The sequence below is a fragment of the Sus scrofa genome, chromosome 6 (genome assembly GCF_000003025.6).
Source record: "Sus scrofa isolate TJ Tabasco breed Duroc chromosome 6, Sscrofa11.1, whole genome shotgun sequence".
In the NCBI taxonomy this organism is placed as follows: Eukaryota; Metazoa; Chordata; class Mammalia; order Artiodactyla; family Suidae; genus Sus; species Sus scrofa.
The window spans coordinates 168,627,718-168,654,010 of record NC_010448.4 but is presented as its reverse complement, the minus strand read 5'-3'; the positions used below and the strand labels follow the sequence as shown (position 1 = coordinate 168,654,010).

Genomic DNA, 26,293 nt, shown 5'->3' with positions numbered 1-26,293 from the left:
AAGACGTCCCAGCCCCCCCCCAGACTTTGTCCCCCCCATCCTCAGCCACCCGACAGCCGCTTGTTCAGCACACTTGCCCCGCTGCCTTCCCTGTCCCTACGCACATCTGCCTCCTGCCAGACGCGTGGCTTCCAGAGGTGCTCTCTGCCCCCCCCGAACGCACAGGCCTGGCGGAGAGAAGGCCTTCACAGGCGAACTGGTTGGTAAACAGAAGGTCATAAGCGTTGGGTGGATGCTGGGTGTGTGGAAGGGTCCGGACTGTCAAGAGTTCGTTTGAGGTGGTTTATCACAGGACACACGGGACAGGCTTTGAGGGATTTGGTACCGGGAGAGGATCTCAGGCAAGCGCCAGAATGTTCTGTTAATTTAACATAACAATCACTGAACACCTTCTGTTGTCAATGGGGACCGCGGTGGGCCTTGGAGTTACTTCCCCTACAGCAGAGGAGGAAGGCCAGGTAGGCGCTGCCAGATCAGAGTGCCCGTGCCCGTGCCCCGCGGAGAGCAGGAGATGTGGCAGTGCAGAGGCGCGCACCTCCAGGCCTGAGGGGGGGTGTCAGGGTCCCCAAAGAGGACCACCCCCGGCAAGAGCGGGGCAGAGGAGGGGTTCCATGCGCGATGGAGGCGGGGGCGAGCGTTGAGCAGGGCTTTATCACGAAGGGTTTGCCCACCAAGTGAAGGAGTTGGACTTCATCCTGAGAGCACGGGGGGAGCCGGCGATGGCCTCCAAGGAGCCAGGGAGCGGCATGAACTGGTCCTGCAGCCACTGCTGTGCAGAGCCTCGGCTCTGACCCCCTCCTCTGAGAAGCCTGTTCCAAGCACCCTGACCGGGGCCCTTCTGTGTTCCCTTAGCAGCCTCCTCAGTCACTTTGCTTTGCAGGGCTCCCCGCCGCTGCTAGACTGAGCTTTCTGAGAGATAAGACCAGGTCTTAATCTTCTGTGTGTCCCAAGTCCAAGCGTTTGCTGAATCAATGGATTGTTCCTTTTTTCTCTGAATTTCTACAGCCCTAACTCTCAGGTCCACAGGCGTTCACACCTGGGCCTGTGCCTTATGCTGCGAGTGGCTTTTAACTGAGAAGGAGGAGGCCTGGTTCCAATCCTGGCTCCACCATGTACTGGGACACGTTACCTAACTGTCCTGAAACCTCAGTTTCCCCGTCTCTCAGATGAGTTACCCCCATGAACAGTCTGCAAGTCTCCACATGCGTGCATGAGTCTTGGTGTCCTGAACAGACCGTAAGCTGCATGAAGGCAGGGCCCAGGGCTTCCCCCAGCACCTTGTTCAGGCTGAGCTTACAACGGATTCAACGATCAGTCAGTACCCCCGATTACACAGGAAAGAACACTTAAGGTGAAGCTGGAAGTCTTTTTCTGCCACTTCTTATGTGACCGTGAGCAAGATTCTTCCCCTCTCTGGGTCTTCTTTGACCTCCAAAGTGATAGAGGAAGTACTTTGTGAATGAAAGAGATAATTTAGTAGACAATTTGTTGAACATTAATGAAAAAAACTGAAGTAGTGTAGATGGGGTGTGTCTAGTAATTGGTGGACAAGTTCCAGGCACCTGCTGACTGCCTCCTAGAGTCAGAGGAGCTAGGGTGCTGCTCTCCCAGGCAGCAGTGGGCTAGGCTGGAACACAGTGTTTGGTCTTGCTGCGGCCAGCCTTGAGACTCAGGACAGGCAAGGAGAGAAGGGTTGATGGGGAGGGGTGTGCACCCAGCCCTTCGCCCCCCCCCCGCGCCTCTCAGGTTTCTCTGGCCAGCAGTGCTTCCTGTCTTAGGTTTTGTGGGGACCTGGTCTGACAAGATCTCAGGAGTCCCGGTGGCTTTGGCCATGCAGCTCCTGATACCTCTTGGCAAATGAAGCTGGCCTGTGGGAGCAGTAAGCTCCACTGTGCTGCCTGATCAACTCTGAGTCCCAAACTCCCCGTGTAGCCCCTTCTCAACCTCTGCCATTTTGGCGGCAGAGTGTTTATGGGGACGGACCATGATTTCTCCAGCTCCTACCCAGTCCAGAAGGGCCTAGGCTCCGCAGAGGGGCTGCAGGGAGGCAGAGTCTCAGCTTCCTCGCCTCTAAAAGGAACGGAGATTAAATGAGAACACAGACCTGAAAGCACCTTGAAACCTGTGTATTTTACTCAAGTTCAGGATTGTGCCGTTTGTGGGTAGTAAGTTTACAACCAGTGGGGCCTCCCTGTTTCAGAGCGCGCTGGGGCTGCTGCTCCAGAAGAAAGTTTCACGCCCAGTGTGTGTGTAAGGAGTGCACGTATTTGGTCTTGGAGTGAGAACAGACCCAGAGGGACTGTGCAAACGGGCCGGGCCAGCTGCATTCTTGCCGCTTAGGGAGGCCGGGGCAGGCCGCCCCTGCATGTGGAGGCCGAGGCTGCCCACCCAGGCTGGCCGTCTGAGCTCCCGCAAGGCCGCTGCCCCACAGACGACCTGCTGCTGAGATTATGCTCTGGGCGAAAGAGGCACCCGATTTGGAAGCAAACCGGCAAGCTTAGGGTTTCCTCAGCCTGTCTGCGCTCTCAGCTCAGAGCCCCACCTCGCAGGGCGTTAGTTCCTCATTCGCGAAACCCACCTCCGTCTCCCAGTCGTGGGATCGGAAGGGGGAGCGCGGCGAAGGTGCCTTGTGAACGGTCCCGTGCTGGCCGCGCCCATGTCTCTCTTCTCACCGCTTCCCTTGGTGGTGCTGGGCTGCTGTGGGGCTTGTCCGAGCCAGCCCTGGCCTTCCGAGGGCCTGAGTGTGGCCTGCGGGACACAGGCTGAGCCTGCGGCCGGTCCTCTGTGCTTCCCTCCTGTCAGGTAGCCTCGCTCCCCCGGGCCACTCGTGGGGGTGAGAGGGTTACCCCTTCCCAGGGTTTTTGGCTCACCCCAAAGTATTAAAAATACTTGGTAAATTTTCTTTTTTTAAGAGGACTCATTTATGAGAGCGGCCTCTGTGACAAAAGGCTCCTGGGGGTGCCGGGAGGGTCAGCACTTGGACGGGAGGCAGCCTGTGCTGGAGGCAGGGGTGCGGTCAGAGGGGAGCCGTGGTTGTGCCAGTTTACTCGCTTTGCTGTGGACCTTTCCCGGGCGCTCATCTTCAGCCCCTCTCTCTTCCCTCCTGGGCTTCCTCCGTCTGCTTCCCGCCGCCCTCACTCCAGCCAGCGAAACAGTGGTGGGAGGGTGCAGTTCTGGGGTGAGGTCTAGGGAAACAAGAACTACCGGACCCCTGGGAGCCTCTTTGGGGGCCCTTCGACCTTGGTAACCGCTCGGCCCTCTCCCCTGGGCTCCAGGTCAGTGTACCCGTTTCTTCCTGACCAAAGATCCGAGCCGCCCCCAGATGAGTGACTTTTCCTGGAAGGATGTTGCCAATGCCTTGTCCCTGGCCAACATGATCCTGGGGCTCTTCTCCATCTTCTGCAGCTTCTGCAAGTAGGTCTGGGCCCAGCAGGCTCTTAGCCAAGAGCGGGAGCCAAGGGCATGAGGGCAGAGGGAGGATCTGGAGAGGCAGGCATTGGGCATACAGATCAGCTGGGGGCAGGAGGGAGTGCAGTGGGTTGGGAGTCAAGGGGCCAGCATCCCCGCCTCCCTGCACCCGCCAGCCTGATGCGTGCCCTCGACTGGGACACATTCTGAGCCTCGGTTCCTCCGTCTAAAACATCACACTGTTGCCTCTATGGTCCCTTCCGACTGTGGCAAAATCCAGACTGATCTCTCTGAGAAAATCAAGAGGTTCTGTTCTGGTGGCCTCTGTCCAATCTGGGGGTAGGCAGGGGTACCATTCAATCTTTTTGATTCTTAAGTTAGAGCATATGATCTGGCAGAATACTTGAAATTAGCACTGTGCTAGAAACTCTGAGACATGTATATGGGCCCTCCCAAAAGTTGTAAGCAAATTATGTTTATATAAACTGAGTCATATTTCAATGCCTTTGGGAAATCAGCTCGTTAAGATAAGTCCATTTTTCCCCCCTTTTTTTTGGCTGCCACGTGGCATATGGAGTTCCTGGGCCAGGGATCAGATCTGAGCCAGCGTTGCGACCTGCGCCACAACTGTGGCAATGCTGGATCCTTTAGCCCACTGTGCTGGGCTGGGGGTTGAACCTGTGTCCTGGTGCTACAGAGATGCCACAGATCCTGTTGCACTACAGCAGGAACTCTAAGACAAGTCCTTTATAATGCAAATGGTATCCTCCTAATCTGTTTGATTCTTTATTTTTAAGTTTTGTTTTTTAAGTTTGATTTTTTTTATAACCATTAGCAAGTGACTTCTCTGGATCTGTTTCTCATCCATAAGACAAGATGAGATAATTCTGGCCAAAAAACACATGAAAAGATGTTCAACATCACTCAGTATTAGAGAAATGCACATCAAAACCACTCGGAGATACCACCTTACACCAGCCAGAATAGCCATCATCAAAAAGTCTACAAACAGTTAGTGCTGGAGAGGGTGTGGAGAAAAAGGAACCCTATTACACTGTGGGTGGGATTGCAAATTGGTGCAACCACTGTGGAAAACAGTATGGAGATGCCTCAGAAAACTAAACATAGAACTACCATTGGATCCAGCAATCCCACTCCTGGGCATTTATCCAGAGAAAACCACGACTCGCAAAGACACATGTACTCCGATGTTCATTGCAGCACTATGTGCAATAGCCGAGACATGGAAACAACCTAAATGTCCATCGACAGAAGAGTGGATCCAGAAGATGTGGTCCATACACACCATGGAATATTACTCAGCCATTAAAAGGAACAAAATACCAGCATTTTTAGCAACGTGGATGGACCTGGAAATTATCAGGCTAAGTGAAGTCCATCGGACAATGAGACACCAGCATCAAATGCTGTCACTGACACGTGGAATCTGAAAAGGACACCATGAACTTCTTTGCAGAGCAGAACTGTGTGGAACTGTCTCCTTCGTTCAAGCTAATCTTGGAGTGTAGTTTTTTTGCCATGATGTGGGCCCAAATCCCTCTAGACACATAGTTATGAGTCTAAACAAAGAAATACGAAGGTTGTTTGGGGGCAGCTGAGGTTTGTGGCCAGGTTTTCTCTTTGCTTCTGCGGGGCCACCCGTGCCTTGCAGTCAGGGTGGCTACTTGGGTGTGTCCTCCTGGGGCAGGTTGGCCAAGACTGTGGTAGTTGCTGTCAGAGGGGTCTGGGAGCATGTGCTGGAAAGAAACATAAAAGTCTTTGGATGTAGAGTCTGAATGACATCTTGGAAATCATTCAAAGCATCAAAATACATGAGACAAAAACTGGTAGAGGAGTTCCCTGTGGCCTAGTGGGTTAAGGACCTGGTGTTGTCACTGCTGTGTCTTGGGTCATGGCTATGGCATAGGTTCAGTCCCTGCCCCCAGGAACTTTCTCATGCTGTGGGTGCAGCCATAAAAAATAAAACAAACAAAAAAACCAGGTAGAGCTAAAGCAGAAATTGATGAATCTGTTATCATGTTTGGCTATTTCTATACCCTCTGTCAGTAGCTGATGATCCAGCAGAAAACCAATAAGGATGTAGCTGAATTGAACAGCACCATCAATTCCCTGGGTCGAGTTGATATTTGTAGAACACGTCATCCAACCGTAGCAGAATACACAGTCTTTCCAAGTTCACCAAGATAGACCACATGCTGGTCTATAAGATAGACCTTAACAAATTTAAAAGAATAGAAGTCATACAAAGCATGCTCTCAGACCACATAGAGTTAAACTAGAAACTAGTAACAGAAAGATAACCAGAAACTCCCCAAATCTATGGTTAAACTACTTTTAAACAATACATGGATTAGAAAGAGAGGTCTCAAGAGAAATTAAAACATATTTTGAACCAATCGTGAAAACGTATCAAAATTTGTGAGATGCAGTGAATGCAGTACTTAAGAGGAAATTTCTAGTGTTCAATGCATATATCAGGAAAGAGATATGCTCTGCAAAAGACTGCACCAAGAGAACCAAAAGACAAGCCACAGACTGGGAGAAGATATTTGCAAAAGATACATCTGATAAACAACTACAGTCCAGGAGTTCCCATTGTGGCTCAGTGGTAACGAACCCAACTCGTATCCATGAGGATGCAGGTTTGATCCCTGGCCTTGCTCAGTGGTTGGGGATCCAGTGTTGCCATGAGCTGTGGTGTAGGTCACCGGCATGGCTTGGATCTGGCATTGCTGTGGCTGTGGTGTAGGCCAGCACCTACAGCTCTGATTCAACCTCTAGCCTGGGAACCTCCATATACTGCAGGTGCAACCCACATACAAAACTTAAAGCTTATCAATAAGAAAACAAACCAATTTAAAAAGGGCCAAAGGCCTTAACAGATACCTCACCAAAGATACACAGAGGGCATTTAAGCATATGAAGAGATACTCGACATCATATGTCGTCAGGGAAATGCAGCTTAAACCACAATGAGATTTCACGTCACATCTCTGAGAATGGCCAGGACACTGACAACAGCAAATGCCGCCGAGGATGCAGAGCAACAGGAACCCTCACTCATTTCCAGGGGGTGCAGAGCGGTGCAGCCCCTTCGGAAGACAGTTTGGTGGTTTCCTGCAAAACGGAACATACCCGTACCGTATCATCCAGCAGTCACACTCCTGGGCATTTATCCAAATGAATTGAAAACTGTGTCCAAAACCTATTCATGGATGTTTATGATGTTTTGCTCATAACTGCCAAAACTTGGAAGCAACCAAGATGTTTAGTAGATGAATGGATACATAAATAAATTGTGGTACATCCAGACAATGGGATATCATTTACAGTGTTAACAAGAAATGAGCTATCAAGCCCAAAGGAGACCTTAAATACATATTATTATGTGATAGAAGCCAAAAAAAAAAGGCTGCATATTATATGACTCCAACTATATGATATTTCGGAAAAGCAAATATGGAGGAAATATGTCTCCACAAACATGGAGACAATAAAAAGACCAGTGGTTGCCAGCGGGGCGGATGTAAACAGAGCACAGAGGGTTTTTAGGGCCGTGAAAATCCTCCATATGTCATTATGCTTTTGTCCCAAACTGTAGAACATACAACCCAAGAGTGAACCCTCAGATAAACTATGGACTTTGAGTGATGACCTGGTGTCCGTGTAGGTTCATTCTTGGAGTACCGAGAGCCGGAAATGTGCCATCCTGGTGAGCATTGCTGATAACGAGAGAGGCTATGCGTGTGTGAAGACAAGTGTATATGGCAAATCTTTGCTCTTTCCTCTCAATTTTGTTGTTAACCTACAACTTCCCGAAAAGATAGTCTTAGAAAAAAACTGAACAGCAAGGTCTAAAATCAATTGTGTAAGTGTCCACCTTAGGGAACTCAAAAAAGAAGCGCAGATTCAATCCATAGTAAGTAAGCGGAAGGAAAGAAATGATGAAAATTGGAGAGGAAATCAAGGAAATTGAAAATAAGAAATCAATAAAGAAAAATCAATGAGGAATGCCTGCTGTCATGTAATGGGATCCGTGGCATTTCTGGAGGGCCAGGATGTAACGTTTGATCCCAGCCTGGCACAGAGGATAAGAATGTGGCATTGCGGCAGCTGCAGTGTATGTGGAAGCTGTGGCTCGGCAGTGATCCCTGGCCCTGGAAATTCCATGTGCCCCAGGGCAGAAAAAGAAAGAAAGAAAAAAGAAGGAAAGAAAAAAGAAAGACAATCACTTAAACACAAACCTGGCGCTTCTTCTTCTTCTTCTTCTTCTTTTTTTTTTTTTTGAGTAGTGGTGATATAATATGATTTCCTTTTATTTACAACTGGAAACTTGTCTTGGAGTTCCCATTGTGGCTCAGCAAAAACACACCCAACTAGTATCCATGAGGATGCATGTGAGTTCGATCCCTGGTCTCGCTCAGCAGGTTGAAGGTCTCGCACTGCCACCAGTTGTGTAGGTTGTAGACATGGCTCGGATCTGGCATTGCTGTGGCTGTGGTGTAGGCTACAGCTGTAGCTACAATTCAACCCCCAGCCTGGAAACTTCCATATGCTGCACCTGTGGCCCTAAAAACAAAACAAAACCTGGAAACCTGTCTCATTAGAAGTTCCTAGTGGATACATTGTCAAAATAGCTAATCAAGATATGGCTCTTTGAAAAGATCAATACAATTGATAAACATCCAGGCACACTAACCAAGGAAGAGAGAAGACACAAACCACCAATGTCAGAAATGAAAGCGGAGGAATCATTACGTGGACATTAAAGCTGCGATAAAGGAATAGTGTGAATAACTCTGCCCACAAATTTGACAGCCTAGATGAAACCTTAGGGCTTTGATAAGCCGCCAAAACTCACGCTAGGAGAAACAGAGAATCTGACTAGGCCTATATCTGCAATAAAAATCCCTTGGCACAAACTCCTCACTTTGCAGATGGAGGAAGAGGGGCTTGTAGATGGATCTGAGAATTCGCCGTACGACGGTGGCAGAGGCTGGGCTAGGACCCAGGACTCAGGACCCTCCTGGCATCGAATATGCCTGGAATTTAGGGTTGGAAGGGGCCTTAGTAATTACCTTGGGGGTTCAGAGCACCCCTTTAAGACCGGAAGGGGTGTAGGGCGTGCGAGGGAGCATGTGCGAGTGCGTGTGTGTTATGTAAAGCAGTGTCTGTCAGGGTGTGCGTGTGTGGAACGTGTAAGGTTGTGTGTGCGTGTGTGTGTGTGTGTGTGTGTGTGTGTGTGTGTGTGTGTGTGTGTGCGCGCTAGTGCAGGAAGCCTGTGGGTGTACTGGGGATGGGAGGCCAGTGGAGCCTATGAAAGAGCCACCCTGTTTGGCCTGCTGACCTGCACTTTAGAAAATCCTCCTGTGCCTCCTGGATGCTTTTGATCAGCTTTCTGTTAGACATGGCTGTCGGAGCAGTGACCAGACACCTCAACATCTGCTCCAAATCGGGTGAGTCCAGGCCTCAGACTCCTAGTCCCCGACCCCAGGAGCGTCTACTCGGGTCAGCTCCCCCACCCGCTAACATCCAACAGGCTTTCGTCATCCTGCTCCCAAGCCTGAGCGCAGCAGAAGCAGCCCTGGACAGGAGTCTGTGAGCCCCACACTCCAGGTCTGGCTCCTCTGCTGGTTCACTTGTTGATCTCTGGCTGTCCTTGTCCTGGCTTCCAGTTTTCTCATCTGCCCTGCCTCCCTCTTCAGGGCCGATCTAGGAGTGGGAGTGGTGTTTGTGGTAGTGGGGAAGGGGGCGAGGAGAAAAATTATTCTAAGCAGAGCAGCTGGTTTAAAATATGATAAAATATTTCCATGTAAGGCTGCTTGAAAAAAGGGTTCCATAGCTTATCAATTCATTTCCAGTTGTGGAGTTCTTTTCTGGTGCAGCAGCTTAGGGATCTGGTGGTGGTGTTACTGCAGTGGCTTGGGTTGCTGCTGTGCCGCAGGTTCGATCCCTGGCCTGGGAACTTCCACGTGCCATGGGTGTGGCCAAATAAAATTGTTGACAGCTGTGGTCCAACCCTGGCCGGTTAAGGATGGGAAAACTAAGACCGAGATGGGGAAAGACTTCCTAAGGCCACAGGATCAGTTTGAGCCAGAGCCAGAAGGAGAACCTAGTCTTTGATCAATAGACCACCCCGGGGAGCAGCTGTTGCCCCCTGGGCCCTCAGGGATCTGGCAAGCGGGACCCTGCTTGTCACCACGCCAGCTCTCCCACCAGAGGGGACCTCGTACAGGACATCGGCGTGTAAGTTCTTCTAACCTTGGCCTCTTCTGGAGCAGGAGCTGAGCTGAATGACTTCGCTGTCTTCACCACCTTTGGCCTGGCCTCAGCCCTGCTCCTCGGCGTGGATGGGCCTCTGAACGGGTTCCTGGCTGCCGTCTATGTGTTAGCGATTGCTTTTCGCCTCTGTTTCTATTCGACTGGTGAGTGGAAGCCAGCTTTGGGGCTCAAGCTAGGGAGCCATGGAGGGGAGGGGCTGTCAGATGCCAGGAGCCTGGGGTGCAGTAGTCGACCCCCCTCCTGCCTTTTGTGAGACCTCTTCCGTCCTTTCCCCGCTCCAGGCCCGCTGGAGACCGCGGGCTGCACTGGCAGAGCCCTGGACCAGGCGGCAGGAGGCCTCGGTTCTTGACCTGCTGGTGCCTTTTTCTTGTTGTGCGACCTTTGGACGGAGCACATGGGTTCACAGACTCTAGAACTAGGGAGCACACTCTAGTGTCCCCCAGACAGAGGGAGAAGCTGAGCTCTGGTGCGGGTAGCTGCCTTGCCCAGGAGCACAACTCAAGGGGTCGCAGATGCAGACAGGACGATCTCAGAGCCCTTCCACAGAGGCTTCCTAGGAGCCAGGGCCCAGGCTTGGTCCCAAGAGCCTGCTTTCCTTTGGGGGGCACCCCCCACATCACCTCCGAGTGCGTCACAGCTGGCCGTTGCCCTGGGATGAAGGGGAGATTCGAAATGGGGGGCAGGAAAGTCCCAAAGATGGGTCCCCAAGGCCCACTCCCGTGGCTGCCTTAGAGCAGGGGAAGCAGCTACACCGTCCTCTCTTTCCCTGGCAGGCACTCCCTTCACATACAAGGGTCTGCCCTGCTCCTACGCCTCCTGTGTTTTGGCCTCCACCTCCCTCCTGACCAAAGGCAACACGTTCATCCTGTCTTGCATGGCCTCGCTCATGATTCTCTTCATGATGGACCAGAGCTACTACCCACACGACGAGGTCCTGGAGTCTGAAAACTGGAAAAAAATGGTCTACCTGGGAGGTGAGTGGCAGTGCTGCCCTCCAGGGGCACCAGCGACTGTTTCCTGTCGCTGTCCCCTGCCCCGGAGTTCCCTGGCTCTCTCACCCTGCTTTACTTTCCGCATAGACCTTACCATCACCTGACACGTATTTACCTGTTTATACCCTAAACCTGCCCCCTTTGTCCTATGATCCTCGTACACAGGACCGTGCCAGTCGCAAAGCAGACGCTCAGTGAATATCTGTTGGATGTTACTAAGTTCAGTGGAAATTTGGGGAATACCTACCATATGCCCGGTCCTCGGGATCAAGTTAGTAAACGAGACAGACACTTGCTGCCTCAGGACTTACAGTCAGTGCAATGTGGGAGACAGACACCGAAAAAATCGCGGCAGAAATGACTAAAGATACATAGTTTTGATGTCTTGTGAAACTCTAGGGCGCTCTCAGGAGGCGCCAGAGGGCGACCTGATTGACTGGACTGCCTCACAGGTGGGACAGAGTCCTCGGGGACGGGACATTTAAATGTGATGCAGATGAAAGCGGTCAAAAGAAAAAACTCCAGTTAGAAGATAAGGTCTGGGCATGAAGCGTGCCGCACGGGAGCTGCAGTTATAACAGTACCGTATTATCTCTTTGGCAGTTGCTAAGAGAGTAGATCTTAAAAGTTCCCACCACGAGAAAAAAAATCTAACTATATGAGGTGATGTGGGTGTTACCTGAATTTGTTGTGGTTGTCATGTTGCAGTATATGCCAACACCATTGTTGTTACACCTCAGACCAGGACAATGTCGTATGTCAATGATATCCCAATAAAACTGGAAAAAAATAAAAGATACATGAAATCTGCAAGATGATTAGCCAAATGATTGGAGAGTTGGTTCAGAAAAGGAAACAGAAGTTCACGTTTTGAAGCCAGAAGGAGCTGGACCTGCTGAGAGGGCTGGTGACAGACTGAGGCCAGTGAAACGGGGCAGGGACTTTATCCCAGAGGCAAATGGGAAGCCTCTGAAGGGATTTCTGAGCAACCTTTTTTTTTTTTTTTTTTTTTTTTTTGCTTTTTGGGGCTACGACCACGGCATATGGGGGTTCCCAGGCTAGGGTCAAATTGGAGCTGCCAGCCTCCGCCCCAGCTCCAGCAACATCAGAGCTGAGCTGCATCTGCGACCTACACCCCAGCTCATGGCCGTACTGTGTCCTTAATCCACTGAGTGAGGCCAGGGGTGGAAGCCTCACCTCACGCTTCCCAGCTGGACTCGTTTCTGCCGCGCCACGGTGGGAACTCCCTGAGTGACAGTTTTAAAGGATCACTCTGACTGTCACGTAGAGACCCGACCACAGCAGACTGAGACTGGGAGGAGGAAAACCGGCTTTTCGTCGGATGAGGGTGATGGAGGAGATGCAGAAATCCGACACGTGTGGCAAGTGGGACTGGGCCACCGAGGAAGCAGGTTCCGGGCCGAGCAGACTGGTCACGCGGGGCCCAGCAGGTGCTCCCCAGGCCACAGTAACTGAGGGGGTTCCGGCCCCGAGCGGACTGGTCACGCGGGGCCCAGCAGGTGCTCCCCGAGTTTTCCTTGACTGAGGGCTTTCTTCGCAGACCATCCATTTTTCTTCTTTCGAAGTGGGCTCAGGTCAACAAGACAAACGTCTACGGGATGCTCCGTTCCTGCCTTTACTCCCTGCTTCCAGGGTCCTGGTTCCCACCCTGGCCCAGCCCTTTCGGTTCACACCCGTTCTTCTGTCGCATTAGCACCAGCAACCCCGTTCGCGTTCTAGACACGGGCTCCTGGGTCCCAGATGGCGGAGGCAGAATGGGGTGAGAAGAGTCTAGGTTTGGAGCTAAACAAAATTCAAGTTCTACCTCCAGCACATTGAGTTGATTACCTGGCTACGGTTGTCTTCATCTATAAAAGAGACGAATAATCCATGCCTTACAGATTTTTTTTTCTCCCTAGGGCCGCACCCGCGGCATATGGAGGTTCCCAGGCCAGGGGTCAAATCGGAGCTGAAGCTGCCAGCCTCCAATGCAGGATTCAAGTCATGTCTTTGAGCTACACCACAGCTCACAGCAACACCAGATCTTTAGCCTACTGAGCGGGGGCCAGGGATTGAACCCATATCCTCACGGACACCAGTTGGATTTGTTTCTGCTGAGCCATGATGGCAACTCCCCTTGCAGGGTTCTTGAGATTGAATGAGATGACATATGTAAGTCCTCTGGCCCAGATGGGTTCTGCAAGTGGAAGTTTCTAGCCCCCTTCTTCCCTCCACCTGCCCTTCTCTTATCCCACAGCAGCAGTATCCCCCACGATGTCCTTTGCTCCTGCAGACACCGCCGATTTGAGTCTGTGGCCTCCTTGCATCGTCTGTGCCGCGTGAGTAAAGGAGGGGACGGCACCTCACAGACTTGACGCCAGTCGGTACTGCAGCCCTGCTGGAGAGGTTTCAAAATACCTGCTGTGTGTAGTCCTGTGACCTGGACTGCAGCCGTCACCTTTCAGAGTGATGTCCCTTCTTCCCCACGGAGCTTTGTACATCTGAGAAGCTGGCCTGTGGCTACCCAGACCTTTTTCCAAGACAGCTCTTGTTTAAACTCTCATCTCATTGACTCAGCAGATCAATGACTGTTGTCAAGCTGCAGTGTTCCAAAGTTCCAGCACCTTCCTGTCACTGCTTCCTATCCCCAGCAGCCGTCTCCTGTCAGATCCCATGTTCCCACTTCTCTCGAGGAACATGGGGCGGTCGCTCCCATGGAAATGCCACGGAACACGCTCCTCCTGAGCTTTCTGAGGCAGAGAAAGTGTCGGGTTTTAAGAATCAGGCCGACATGGGATTGAATCAGGACCTCACACGGTTGCACCTCCTGTTTCCTTCTCTGAAAAATAGGCTGAGTTCTAAATCACTGGATAATGGTGAAATGTACAAAAAATAATGCGTGTACCACATCTGGTAGAACGTCTAGTGCGAGGTAGATCCTGCACAAATGTTGGTGCCCTTTTGCCTTTTGGTGGGGAATCTGAATCTGAGATTCGAATTGCGTTGGGATCCCTCAGTGCCCCTCCCAGGTTCAATGATTCTCTAGAAGGACTTGCAGGATAGTCATACTTAGAGCTAAGATTTATTTTACAACAAAAGGATACAAAGCAAAATCAGCCAAGGGAGGAGTTCCCATCGTGGTGCAGTGGAAACAAATCCAACCAGGAACCCTGAGGTTACAGGTTCGATCCCTGGCCTCGCTTAGTGGGTTAAGGATCTGCCTTTGCTGTGCTGTGGCATAGGCCGGTTAGACCCCTAGCCTGGGAACCTCCATATGCCGGGGGTGCGGCCCTAAAAAGCAAAAAAAAAAAAAAAAAAAAAAAAAATCAGCCACAGGCCAGTTGGTGGGGTAAAGCCGGGAGGGAACCGAGTGCAAGTTTCCAAGCGCCCTCTCCCGGTGGAGCCGTGCAGGACACGCAATTCTCTAGCACTGAATTGTGACACCCCTTGTGAAGGTCTGCCTGCCTGCTGGGGAGCTCTTTAGAGACTCAGTGCTGAAGGTGTTTTTAGGGGCTGGACACTCAGGTCCCCTCTGCCTAGCGTTTACCAAAATTCCAGACTCCCCCAGAAGGAAATCGGTGTTGCATGAACTACCTGGCTTGTGTAAGCAGTCTCTGTGCGGTGAACCACTCCTCGCAGTTTTATCAGCGCAGGGAGCTCTACCTTGCGTTTCCAGGCCCCAGGCCCACCTTGCAAGCTGGCCTTTCTTAGGATGGCAGACATGCTCAACCTGCAGCAATTATGAGTATAGTTTTCTTTTTTTTCTAACGAGATCTGGGCAAGTCAAATGTATTCTTGGCTAAGACGAATCTGAATTTGACAAATGGAACCTGAGATTGCATTGGATTATAATTATCTAGTTATATCCATAGACAGACTTGGTAAAAGCGGGCTCGTGTGTCATTGGTTTGAGTGTCAGGCACTGCGGGTAAAAGGAGGGATGGGATGGGACAGTAGGGGCAGAAATACGCACCAGGCAGCTTCATAAAAACTGAGTGTTTGCCTTGTCTTCTTCCAGGTGTCGTCATGCTGTTTTTGTCTCCACTCTCACTAACTGCTTTTTACTGCCTGACGTGGTCGCTCTCCTACATCTTCTTTCCAGACGCTCTGTGGGGCGAGGCAGCCTGTCTCCAGCTAGAGCACGGGAGATACTAAGGAGCCCCACCCCCGGTCTCTGCGGGGTTTCTGCCGGCATGTTGGGCCAGGCCTTGCCTTACCCTTACTAAAAATACCTTTCCTTGTCCCTGTGTTGTGCATGAGCTCGATATATGTGGCCTTGAACCAGAGCAACCCATAGCAGGGCCAGCAGCCTCTATTCTTCCTCTTTATTCAGGGTTCTGAATCCCTTGGGGACAAATTTTTTTTTTTTTTTTTTGACAATAGTTGTTGATGTCATACAGAACAGAATTTTTTCCAAGCTAAACCTGGGCTGGGTTTGAGTTCCAGTCCTGTTACCAGGTGGGTGAACTTGTGCACTAAGGTTAATCCCTTGGAAGCGAGGGAAACTGCAGAATCGGTAGAGCCTCTGCCTCGGCCCTGCCTGGATGTAATTACTCCAGTGGTGAGGTGGGGCTTATTAATGCAGTTCTTAAATTTGCAGATTCTGTCTCTGTAGAGTGGAGCTGGTAGCAGGATAATCATGTCGCCCAATTTCTGTAGAGGATTTTGTAACTGGAAATTCTGTATTTCCACAATCAATGCTTCTACCTTTGCTTTGTTTAGAGTAGACACATTGACATCTTGAGGGCATCATTTGGTTTCCAGGATCTTATTATGTGTTTTTTCCCTAAGCTCTAAAATACTCAACTATTGATACTCAAATGGCACTTCATATTCTAAAATCCAAATTCAATGGAAATAAACAGAATTGTATGCAACCCTAAAGCTGCACCTCACGAAGAACTCAGGCCCCCTGAAAGCCATGCCCCTGGCATTGCCTCTGGGCTGTCCACCCCCGGTGGGACACCAGAGGACGACTGGCTGCTTCCACTCCTCCCTCAACTAGGGTACCTGAGCACCTTGACCTTAGGTCTAACTTCTTGAAGTTTGCATAACAATGTATATGGCAAATACTGCATTAAATCTAAAATGAGATTTAAAACATGAAAGTCCAATGCTATGGTTTGGCTCTACGGGAAAGACAGCACTCTCCTTTTCTTCACTGCGTTCCGGTCATATTTCTGTTATACCATTTATGTTTTTCATGGTTAGATGCATATGTCTGTGTGCCGCTAGATTTTAAGCTCCTTCAGTTTACATTTCATATTTTTGCTGACTGCCACAGTGCCTGGCACTCAAAAAAGTTCCCTTTGTAGGAGTTCCCGTCGTGGCGCAGTGGTTAACGAATCCAACTGGGAACCATGAGGTTGAGGGTTCGATCCCTGGCCTTGCTCTGTGGGTTAACTATCCGGCGTTGCCGTGAGCTGTGGTGTAGGTTGCAGACGCGGCTTGGATCCCTCGTTGCTGTGGCTCTGGCGTAGGCCGGCGGCTACAACTCCGATTAGACCCCTAGCCTGGGAACATCCATATGCCTCGGGAGCGGCCCAAGAAATGGCAAAAGGACAAAAAAAAAAAAAAAAAAAAAAGTTCCCTTTGTAGATGAACTCACTTGGCTGTGCATCCTAGTGAGTCATCTGCAGAGTTACCATATTAAGTAAGAATCTTACCGTACACCTGGACTCGGACATATCAGGGTGCCGTCTTTCAGTGCTGAACCCGCATTTCACTGACACTGTCGTTCATCAAAATATCCTAGGAAATCCTGCGGGAGAACTGCCTGCACAGAAGCTGCGAGTGGCTCCCCGGTACAGTGCCCAGATCCAGCAGGGGCTTTACAGACATTTTACTCTGAACCAACCAAATTTCGCTGGAAAGTCTCGTGTTTAATATCAGCCAATGATGTCCTCTTCTTAAACCAAAACCACATCAGCGATCAGATTTGGCCTCAAATGACTTCTGGCTATTTCTAAAACTTGAACTACATTCAAAGGAAAAAGATGCAATTCTGAAAGAGGATTTCCACGTCCGTTTTGAGCCACAGCAAGCAGAGCTAAAATAAATTTGTAGACTCCCAAGAGGACTGCTTGGAAAGGGAAAATGCGCCTTTGATTGTGTAAACTGTGCCTTGTTTATAACAATAATAATCATATCACACTGCCTCAAATGAAAGTTTAGTTTCGGTTAGAGATGAGGACAGTTACAGGTCAGCTGAGAGTCTCTTGACTTAACAGAGGGAAAGTAGGGCTGCGCTTCTGTGCTGGCTCTCGGGCTCAGGATCCCAGTGTCAGGAGTAAAAATGAAAACAGAACTGAAATGAACATGTTCTAAAATAAAATAAGTAAATAAAATATTTCAACTATAACAGGACAAATGGGAAGGCCGAGATTAAAAATATATATATATACACACGTCTCAGAGGCGATCCCTCTCTGGCACGTGAGTTCAGAATCCGGCGTTGTCTCTGTGGCAGCGTGGGTTGGATCCCCAGCCCAGTGCAGTGGGTTAAGGATCTGGTGTTGCCATGGCCATCGTGTAGGTTGCAGCTGTGGCTCAAATATGAGCAACTTCCATATGCCGTGGGTGCAGCCAAAACAACAACAACAACAAATACACACACACACACACACACACACACACACACACACTTCTCAGAGTTCCCTGGTGGTACAGCAGGTTGGGGATCTGGCACTGTTTCTACCGTGGCTTGGTTTATTGCTGTGGCTTGGATTTGATAACCTGGCCTGGAGCGTCCACTTGCCATGTGCATGGCATATATATACATTTGATACCTGGCCTGGAACGTCTGTATACCCTGTATACCTCAAGCATCTTTTCTGATGCCAGTGGTATGAAACTAAAAATCAGCTACAAGAAGAAGTATGGAAAAAATAATAAATATGTGGAGAGTGAACAACATGCTACTGAACAACTATTGAGTCAATAAAGAAATCAGGGGAGAAATAAAAAATTCCCTGAAGACAAAGAAAATGAAATTTTGACATACCACAATCTGTGGGATGCAGCAAAAGCAATACTCTGAGGGAAGTTTATAGCAGTACAGGCCTACCTTCAGAAACAAGAGTAGTTCACTGGTGGCCTAGTAGGTTAAGGATCTGGCATTGTCACTGCTATGGTGTGTGTCTGATCCCTGGCCTTGGGACTGCACGCCATGGGCCCTGCCAAAAACAAACAAACAAACATCAACCCAATAATCTAACCTTACATCTGAAGGAATTAGAAAAAGAAGGGCAAAAAAGCCCAAACTCAGTTAAAGGAAGGAAGGATTAAAGATCAGATAAGAAATAAATGAAGTAGAGACTAAAAAGTCAATAAAAAAAGATCAATGAAACTAAGAGCTGGTTCTTTCGAAAGGTAAACAAAATTGACAGACCATTAGCTAGACTCACTAAGAAAAAAGGGAAAAAGTGCTAATAAACTCAGAAATGAAAAAGGAGAAATAAGAACAGGGATAGCAAAGAAATGCAAAGGCTTTTAAAAGAATATCATGATCAATTATACATCAATTGGACAATGTAGAAGAAATGGACAGATTCTTAGAATCATACAATCTTCCAAGAGCGAGTCATGAAGAAATAGAAGATCTGAATAGACGGATCACCAGTACAGAGATTGAAACAGTAATCAAAAACCTTCCCCAAAACAAAAGCCTAGGACCAGATGGCTTCACAGGTGAATCCTAGCAAACATTCAAAGAGGAATTAATATCTGTCCTTCTCAAACGACTTCAAAAAAAATTGAAGAGGAGGGAATGCTTCCTATTTTACAAGGCCCGCATCACCCTAATCCCAAACCCAGACGAAGAAAATTACAGGCCAATATCACTACTGAACACAGACACAAAAATCCTCAACAAAGTATTGGCGCAACAAATACAACACCTTAAAAAGCTCATATACCATACTAAGTGGCATCTACCCCAGGGATGCAAGGATGGTTCAACATCTACGAATCAATCGTGGGATACACCACACTACCAAAATGAAGAACAAAACCGTATGATTATCTTAATAGATGCAGAAAAGCATTCGACACGATTCACCATCCATTTATGATGGCAACTCTCAATAAAGTGGGTACCAAAGGAAAGTACCTCAGCATACTGAAGTCCACATGTGACAAACGCACAGCTAACATTATACTCGATGGTGAAGAAACCAAAGCTGGAACGAAAGCTTCATGGAGCTCTCTGGTGGCCTAGCAGCTTAAGAATCCAGTGTTGCCACTGCTGTGGCTTGGACCACCGCCATGGGGTGGGTTGAATGGGGATTTCTCAGTTTTGTGTTTCGAAGCAATGAGGTGTTGGGGTGAGTTGTCATCATAAAACTAAGGAAATGATGTAGTATTCGAGAAAGAGCACCGTCTGGGGGGGTCTGACCCTTAGTTGGGGACTGCTTATGTTAGCCCTGGATATCGTTCATCCTAGAGAAGCACTCTAGTAGCAAACTGTGGGTGGTTATGAAACCACTTTAATAAATTATGACCGGCTTTTCTTTTTAAAGAGATAATAGAACAGATTTTACAGTTTCACATGTGGTAAGGATTGTTTAATGGAACTATGTTTTTTTTTTGGGCCACACCATGGCATGCAGAAGTTCCCGGGCCAAATAGTGTTGGCTCTTGTGCCCTCTCTGAGTGATCTGCCTCGTGTCCACGCACGTTCTGCTTCTAGGCCTGGTAAACCAGCCCCAGGATGAAAAACCAAAAGTGCCTCACTCCTCTCACCCTGCTGGTGCCAGCCTGCTGCTAGCTGTCCGCATTCACAGGGTGACACAAATCCGAGCTTTAAGCCTCTAAGCCTGAGTAGCGGCTCATCGAGTAGCGGAGTCACATATTAACACCTGCGTGGCTGAAAGCAGGACCCGCAGGGTCTGGAGAGCTTTAGCCCCAGGAAGAGTGAAAGCTGGAAACAGTCCCATTCTTTCTTTTCTACTCCTCCTGAAGGAGAGAGGATTCCTTCTGCTCACCTCAACTTTTCGTACCTATTACTTTTTTTTTTTGCTTTTTAGGGCCACACCTGTGGGGCACATGGAGGTTCCCAGGCCAGGGGTCGAATTGGAGCTACAGCTGCTGGCCTACACCACAGCCACAGCAACACAGGATCCGAGCCAAGTATGTAACCTACAACACAGCTCAGGGCAACGCCGGATCCCCAACCCACTGAGCAAGGCCAGGGATCGAACCCGCAACCCCACGGTTCCTAGTCAGATTTGTTTCCGCTGCGCCATGACGGGAACTGCTTATTAACTTTTTTTTGACTCCACTTTCTGTGGTTAGGCACCCCCAAACAAAAGCATGAGCAAGTAAACATTTCACTCATATTTTATTTGTATTTTTTGGAGAAAATTTACAGTTTCACAAGAAACACTGATTTTTTTTCCCAAACAATAGAAAAGGTTAAAAAAAAAAATCTGTCGTCTTAGAAGAATAGAAGAAGTCTCTTCAGCAAGCAATGGGCCAATTCAGATGGGAGAAACCGGTGAAGCAGAAGTTACCCAGAGGAAGTTCAGATTTACCCAGTTTGAGGAATACACACGTCTCCTTGTCGAGTTGTGTAAGGCTCCACGTGGGCCATCTCAGCTCAAAACTGGCAACACACTCACAAACAAAGCCTCCAGGGTCCCACCTCATGCGAACACAGGGGCGGCTCACTCTCCAGGAGGCTGCATCTGTTTACAGAACTCGTCAAACTGCTGCTGTTCCAGCTCTGTCATGACTCTGTTGAGGGCATAGATCTGAAGGGAGAATAAGACATGTTAGCAATGGGGGCAGCTGCTCAGTGTCTGCTCACACTCAACAGGCTGTGTCATGTGAAAACGCCAGAACTGCATCCGTCGGACAGGGGCACTGATAACGGCCGAGGAGAGGTGGCCATTAACGCCACTGAGGAATCAGGGAAGCAGCAGTGACCCCGGTGGCTTGATCTGGCCTTGAAAGAGTCGGTGGGCTCTGACGGGGGGGGGGGGGAGAGAAGGCACATGGCACAGGATGGGGAGTAGGTATCATGAGGACATAAATAAAATGGAGACAGTACAGGGTTAGTTCTGGAAACTTCACGTGTGCTAGTGTGGGAGGTACAGAGCGGGATTTGGGGAGCTGAAGAAAGCGAGCCGAGCACGTGAGGGCCTTAAACGCCACGCGGAGCAGTCTGGACTCCCCCGGCCGACCCCGAGAGCCGGCAAGACAAGCGCGCAGGGAAGCAGCGCGACGGTATCTGTGCTTTGGGAACGCTAACTGGGGACCCTGCCAGGCTGCAGTCGGGCAGCAGAGCGTCTAGGTGCTCGGGAGACCTGTGTCACAACGGCCCAGGGAGGAGGCAGCGGGGACACGACCAGGGTGAGCAGAGGGGGTGGGAGGAAAACTGCAAGAGACATTCCAGGTGAAAGGCGGGCTGGCCACCCTGTTGCCACTCGGCAGTGATTAGTCAACCACCCAAGAACCAGAAATAACACTTCCACATCTGTATAAAAGCAAAAAAAAAAAGACTGGCCGTGTTTGCAACAGGGGATAACACTTGAGTAATAAAAAGAAGAGAGACCAACAGAAAATGCTCAAAAAGAGCAGATGAACAGAAAATACAAAGAAAGAGCAGAAATGAATGACACAGCAGCCAGGTGCGTAATAGGAGGATCCACCAAAACATCAAGCCGGCCTTTGAAACGAGATGGTTTTCACTCAAGAGAACCCCGCAAACCCCCAAGACGGGGTAGAGGTGAGACGGGAGGAGGCACAGCCATCATCAGAATCAAAAAGAAGACAGAAGCACTGATATAATGAAGGTTAAAACGAAACCTATGATCTCTGCGTCCGTAAGTTTGAAAACTTAAAAGATGTAAATTCCTACAGAGTCCACGGTCCAAACTGACTAGATGGAAAGCGTGAATAATCCCATACTTCCCATTTTTATAACTGATTATAAACTTTAAGAAAAACTGAATTCCACAGTCACGAAAAACAACGCGAATGAGTCTCAGGACATCATAATGCTGATGGTTGAGATGGGCACGTTTTTGGCACACTCTATGATGAAAACAAGTTTGAATAGTTAAGAGACACTGAGCAAGGAGAGCCAGCCACAGAACATGACAACAGAAAGTTCAGAAACATGCCATGCAGTATTACCTAGAAGCACACAAAGAAACAGCAAAGCAGTAAATTAATTCAGAATAGCAAGGGAGTGAAGAGCATACAATTAAGGAACAAAGATACTGCTAGTGGGAAGGTTGGGGACATGACCAGCCACGTCTGAGGAGCTTCTAAGCCTCGGATCCTGTTCGATTTCTCTAGCTGGGTGGTAGGTGCCAGAGTGTTTGTTTTATTCATTCTCTTCAAGTGCACATACACATGTGACACTTAGTATATACATCTATAAAGCAGAGAAAGAAGAGACTCAGAATGGGTCGGGGTCCAAGGCAAAGAGTGAAAGACTTTCCAGAAGGAAAGGCACCACCAAATGCTGCCTCAGCTGCCAAATGGGCCTCTGTTCCCATTTGCCTTTGCCGTCACAGCTCGCTCCGTGGAATGTGGCATCTTTGCAGAACTGAATGGAAACTGTGCCTCTTCCTCCCCACAAGGGCTCCTGCCACATTCCTATCTTGGGAAATTACATTCCAGGCAACACAGATAACACAGCAAGGCAGCTGCAGGGCCAAGCAGGAGGCAGGCAGGAAGGTCCGGAGACCTGTTCAGACGGCACTCTTGCCCTCCAGTTCCTCACTCCCTAGGCTTTCTGCTCACAGCCCTTCACCTTAAAAGACAGTAAGACCTTCCTCTCACCAAGGCATGTGCATCCTATCTCCCTTCCTTTTTCCAGGAAGGATGCATCAAGGTCAAAGTGGGAGCAATGCTAACACGCCCTGGTGTGAGGATTACACGGGGCCCTTGTGCAGGCGGGCCCTGGGCCCAGCGCATCAGAGGAACTCAACAAGCGCCAGCTGCTGCAACAGTACAAGTCCACCATGGCATCTCAGCAAGTCCGTCTGATTCGACTTCGCGTCCACACAACAAAAGCACAGTGACTGCTGACAACAATCACTGCCGTTTTCAAGTGCTTTCTCTGGGCACCGTGCTAAGTGCTTTGCATGGAACGTTTCTGTTCCTTACAGCGGTCGTGCGCCTCATTTCACTCTGGAGGAACCGAAGAACTGCAGTTCCGGGGGGGGGCTGAGGATCTCACCCAAGGTGACCCGGGAAGAACTGGCATTTACAGAGGAGCTGGGATTTGAAGTCAGACAGGTGAGTGTAACCAGGGAACCTCCCTGGCAGGGGGTCAATAAGCACATGAGCAAAGCCCTCAACCCTCAGTGCGGCCGTGGAACGAGGCACAGCGGCCCAGGGCCGTTTCTCACAGCGGGCTTTCTACCTTTCACCCAAGCGCCAGGCAGTAAAAACCACCTGGGGGCCTGGACCCAGGTGGAGGTGAAGAAAAGAGGGGACCAAGCTGTTAGAACCCGGTTAGACGCCCTGTCCTAATCCAGAGGCAGGTTTCAGTTTATGGATCAACTTCGAACACACTATCACGTTCGCTTATTGTGTTTATGTCTGTGTCCCCACTGGATGCAAGCAGGGGCTGACTCGTCTCTGCCTGGTCCACTCATGCAGCTCAGGTTCCTGCAGCAGTGCCTGGCATGTAGCAACAGCTCAGTATTGTGAGTGAGCGGATTCGATGAACAAAAATTGAAAGTCTGACAACCCGTAAGCACTGGAAAGGAAGTGGGGAACGAGAACTCTTACACTGCTCATGTGCGTGCAGACTTGTACAATCTCTCTGAAAAGCAATTTGGCAACACCTAGTAAATTAGAAAATGTACCCCATAATTCTACTTAAATACAAAGATAAAATATTCATGGAAACAGTCAAGTTGCTGTGTGAGTGCAGCCTGAACAAAGGAACAGAATGGGGAGAGCAGAGCTTGGGCGTCTGCTGCTTCATTTTCGGCAGCTACTCTCCAGACCAAATCCAGGCCGTCTGTCCTACGGTGTCTGACGCTTTCGGTCTCTCACTCCCTTGCGAGACCCTCCCTTACAGGTCCCTTCTCGTTCCCCTTTCCTCCTTCCTCAGGTTCTCACCGCAAAAGCTCTGCTTCGTCTGGAGACTACCTGGCCGAGGTACTGACCCTTGGCGTGTGACTCTGGGCTGCCCCCCACCGTCTGGACCTCAGTGATCTCCTTTGGGAAACCTGGGAAGACACCTGTTCTGCCTGGAGGCAGGCAGGGCTCCCGTCACAGACCTCTCTCCATTCCAGCATCCCCTCCCGCAGACTGCAGGTGCGCCTTTCTCTCACCTCTGCTCTCTGTCTTTGCTTCAGCTCCTGCTGGGCTGATTTCTGCTTGGCCTTCTCAACTCTGCTAACGGGCTCTTTAACTTTGGACTTTTCTTTACGTGCAGGCGGATCCATGACTTGGCTTCGCAATACTTCTTAGCTCTCACCTGGATGGTGCAGAAGGAGGCCGATCTAAAAATACCCCCCCCAAACAAAACAAAACAAAACCCTCTAAAAAACAAAACAACGACAGCCAGAAAGAACGAACGAACTGCCCATTAGTTAACTTACTGCTGGCTTAACTAATGCCCTACCTCAGCCCCTTCTTTTGGCAGGGGCGGCAGAGGGAACCCAGGGGAGAAGGGCCACCGCACTGGAGGAGTTACGACGGGAGCTCCACGGCCACCATCTCGCTGGGCGTCCCTAGGCAAATCTCCTCCCCACTCTGAGCCTTGATTTTCTGTCTGCAAAATGGAGCAAGTCCATTGCCTGGCCCCTTCCAAGAGCTGCTCCCAAGAGTGAGGACCGAATTAGAAGGGCCCCGAGAACCGGTTCACACGCTCGCGCCCTGCATCCCGCGTGGGGCTGCCAGGATGGGGACGCCTCCGCGGCCCAGAGGGATGGGCCAGCCCAGGTCTCCAAGCGGGGCCGCGAGGAGGCCCATCCCCGCGCGGTCGCCGGCTCTCCGGCCAGAGCCGCCCCACCGCTGCCCTCCCAGACGGGCACCGCCCGCTCTGCCCGCCGGGCCCGCCCTCTGCCGCCGCCCCGCCCGGGCCCAAGCCCGGCCCCAGGGGAGCTCTCCCTCCTGCCGCCGCCCTGGCGGGGTGCAAAATGGCGGCGGGGGCGGGCGGCGCTCGGGGATCTGCGCCTCCCTCCCCGGCCTCGGGACGCGGGCCCCGCCGCGCCGCGCGCAAGGCCCCACGCGGGAACCCTCGCCTTCCGCTACCTTGGGGCCTGGAGTCCGAGCGGGCCGCGCCTCTGACGGGGCGGGGCCGCGGCCGGGCGGGGGCGGGGCCGGGGGCGGGGCCGGGGCGGGGCGCGGGCCGGCCTGGCGAGGCCCCGCCCCAGGAAGGCTGCGCGTGCGCAGAGAGCGTGCTGGGCTTCCCGCTGGGGCGCGCGGCGGGGGTTGGAGCTGGGGCGGGAGCAGGAAAACCTTTTCCCGGGAGTGTTTCCTGGGACAGCCGCTAGTCTTTGAAGGGTGACGTCTGCGTCCTGGGACTGGAATTGTGACTCTCTGGGGCTGAGTTTTCAGTTCGAAGAGTAGCCTTGGTGACTGCCGCCTTCTTGATTCGGAAGCTCGTTGGGAGCATGGTGAGGTCCTGTTCGCTTTGCAAAAGGGGCTTGCGGCAGAAGTACAGATGGCCAGTGTAAACAGAGAGAAACGTTCAGGTCCACCGAAAATCGGTAACTTTGCAACTGCAGTTCTACAACTACAGTAATTTTAGCTGGTTTTTACCTTCCCCTTATTAGATTATTTAGGACTGGAGGAAATGTACTTTGACAGCAGAAGTCTGGTTCAGTCTAGAAATAATAACAACAGCAATAACTACCTCTCTCCTGGGATTCGATTCCAGGCACTGTTCTTAGAGCTTCACATTAACTCATGTACTCCTCAAATAAATATGTATAATAATATACTATGGGAGTTGCCTTTGTGTTCAGCAGGGTAAGAACCCTGAGGTGTGGGTCCCATCCGTGGCCTTGTTCGGTGGGTTAAGGATCCTGCGTTGCTGTAGCTTGCGGTGTAGTTTGCAGATGTGGCTTGGATCTGGCGTTGCTGTGTCTGTGGCATAGGCTGGCAGCTGCAGCTCTGGTTTGACCCCTAGCCCCAGAACTTCCATATGCTGTAGATGTGACCCTAAACAGAAAAAAAAAAAAATACTCTTATTATCCCCATTTTACAAATAAGGAAACAGAGGCCCAGAGATGTTAAGTGACTTGTCTAAGATCACACAGCTAGTAAGTCCCTAGCAAGTGTTTCAGTCAGTATTTAGTGTAGGACAATGGCCTATCCAAAAGAAAACATTTTCAAGACCACTCCTTTTCTTCCACTAAGGACTTGAAACCAAGGATGGATTCTAAGCAACGCTGAAGGTGTAGCCCAGATGAACTCTCACACACTTTCAGCCAAAGTGTAAATGATCACAGCCTTTTTGGGAGTCAGTTTAGCACTGCATATCACAAGCCTTGAAAATAAGCACAACCCCACAAAAAGACAAATACTGCATGAATCCATTTCTATGAGATATCTAAAGCAGTCAAACTCTTAGAAAGTAGATTGGTGATTGCCAGGGGTTGTGGGAAGGGGAA

The 26,293-nt window shown here is 50.3% G+C and overlaps 2 protein-coding genes and 1 long non-coding RNA gene across 8 annotated transcripts in view; 1 reads left to right on the top strand and 2 right to left on the bottom strand.

Moving 5' to 3' along the window:
* LOC106504280 lies at window positions 233-17,271 on the bottom strand. Of its 3 annotated transcripts, XR_002345247.1 has the most exons (5): window positions 16,370-17,271; window positions 11,383-11,482; window positions 6,366-6,546; window positions 5,466-5,642; window positions 233-5,165 (listed from the first exon to the last, which is right to left on the bottom strand). It is a non-coding gene; the product is annotated as an uncharacterized LOC106504280 (long non-coding RNA). The 3 variants fall into 3 exon arrangements; XR_002345248.1 differs by lacking the exons at window positions 5,466-5,642; window positions 6,366-6,546 and having other exon boundaries at window positions 4,693-5,165; window positions 16,370-17,247; XR_002345246.1 differs by lacking the exons at window positions 233-5,165; window positions 6,366-6,546 and having other exon boundaries at window positions 5,429-5,642; window positions 16,370-17,253.
* The window catches only part of ERMAP (erythroblast membrane associated protein (Scianna blood group)), a 46,916-nt gene continuing 31,196 nt past the window's right edge, over window positions 10,574-26,293 (top strand). The window contains exon 1 of the mRNA XM_021096912.1: window positions 10,574-10,685. The gene's annotated coding sequence lies outside the window, so the exon portion shown is untranslated. The remainder of the gene's footprint in view (window positions 10,686-26,293) is intronic.
* Window positions 20,027-25,002, bottom strand: SVBP (small vasohibin binding protein). Of its 4 annotated transcripts, none has more exons than XM_021096913.1 (3): window positions 24,930-25,002; window positions 24,005-24,175; window positions 20,027-20,455 (listed from the first exon to the last, which is right to left on the bottom strand). In XM_021096913.1, exons 2-3 carry the CDS (start codon window positions 24,116-24,118, stop codon window positions 20,369-20,371), a joined length of 201 nt encoding a protein of 66 aa, XP_020952572.1. In that variant the 5' UTR covers window positions 24,119-24,175; window positions 24,930-25,002; the 3' UTR covers window positions 20,027-20,368. The 4 variants fall into 4 exon arrangements, with proteins under 4 accessions (XP_020952572.1, XP_020952576.1, XP_020952575.1 ...); XM_021096917.1 differs by having other exon boundaries at window positions 24,005-24,150; window positions 24,930-24,994; XM_021096916.1 differs by lacking the exon at window positions 24,930-25,002 and adding an exon at window positions 24,298-24,877 and having other exon boundaries at window positions 24,005-24,150.

Excerpts from the sequence above, each read along its gene's own strand:
- SVBP (XM_021096913.1), bottom strand. The coding sequence starts at position 24,118 with ATGGATCCGCCTGCACGTAAAGAAAAGTCCAAAGTTAAAGAGCCCGTT. Across the intron at positions 20,456-24,004 it reads AGCAAAGACAGAGAGCAGAG|ATCTATGCCCTCAACAGAGT; the intron begins GTGAGAGAAAGG and ends TTCTCCCTTCAG.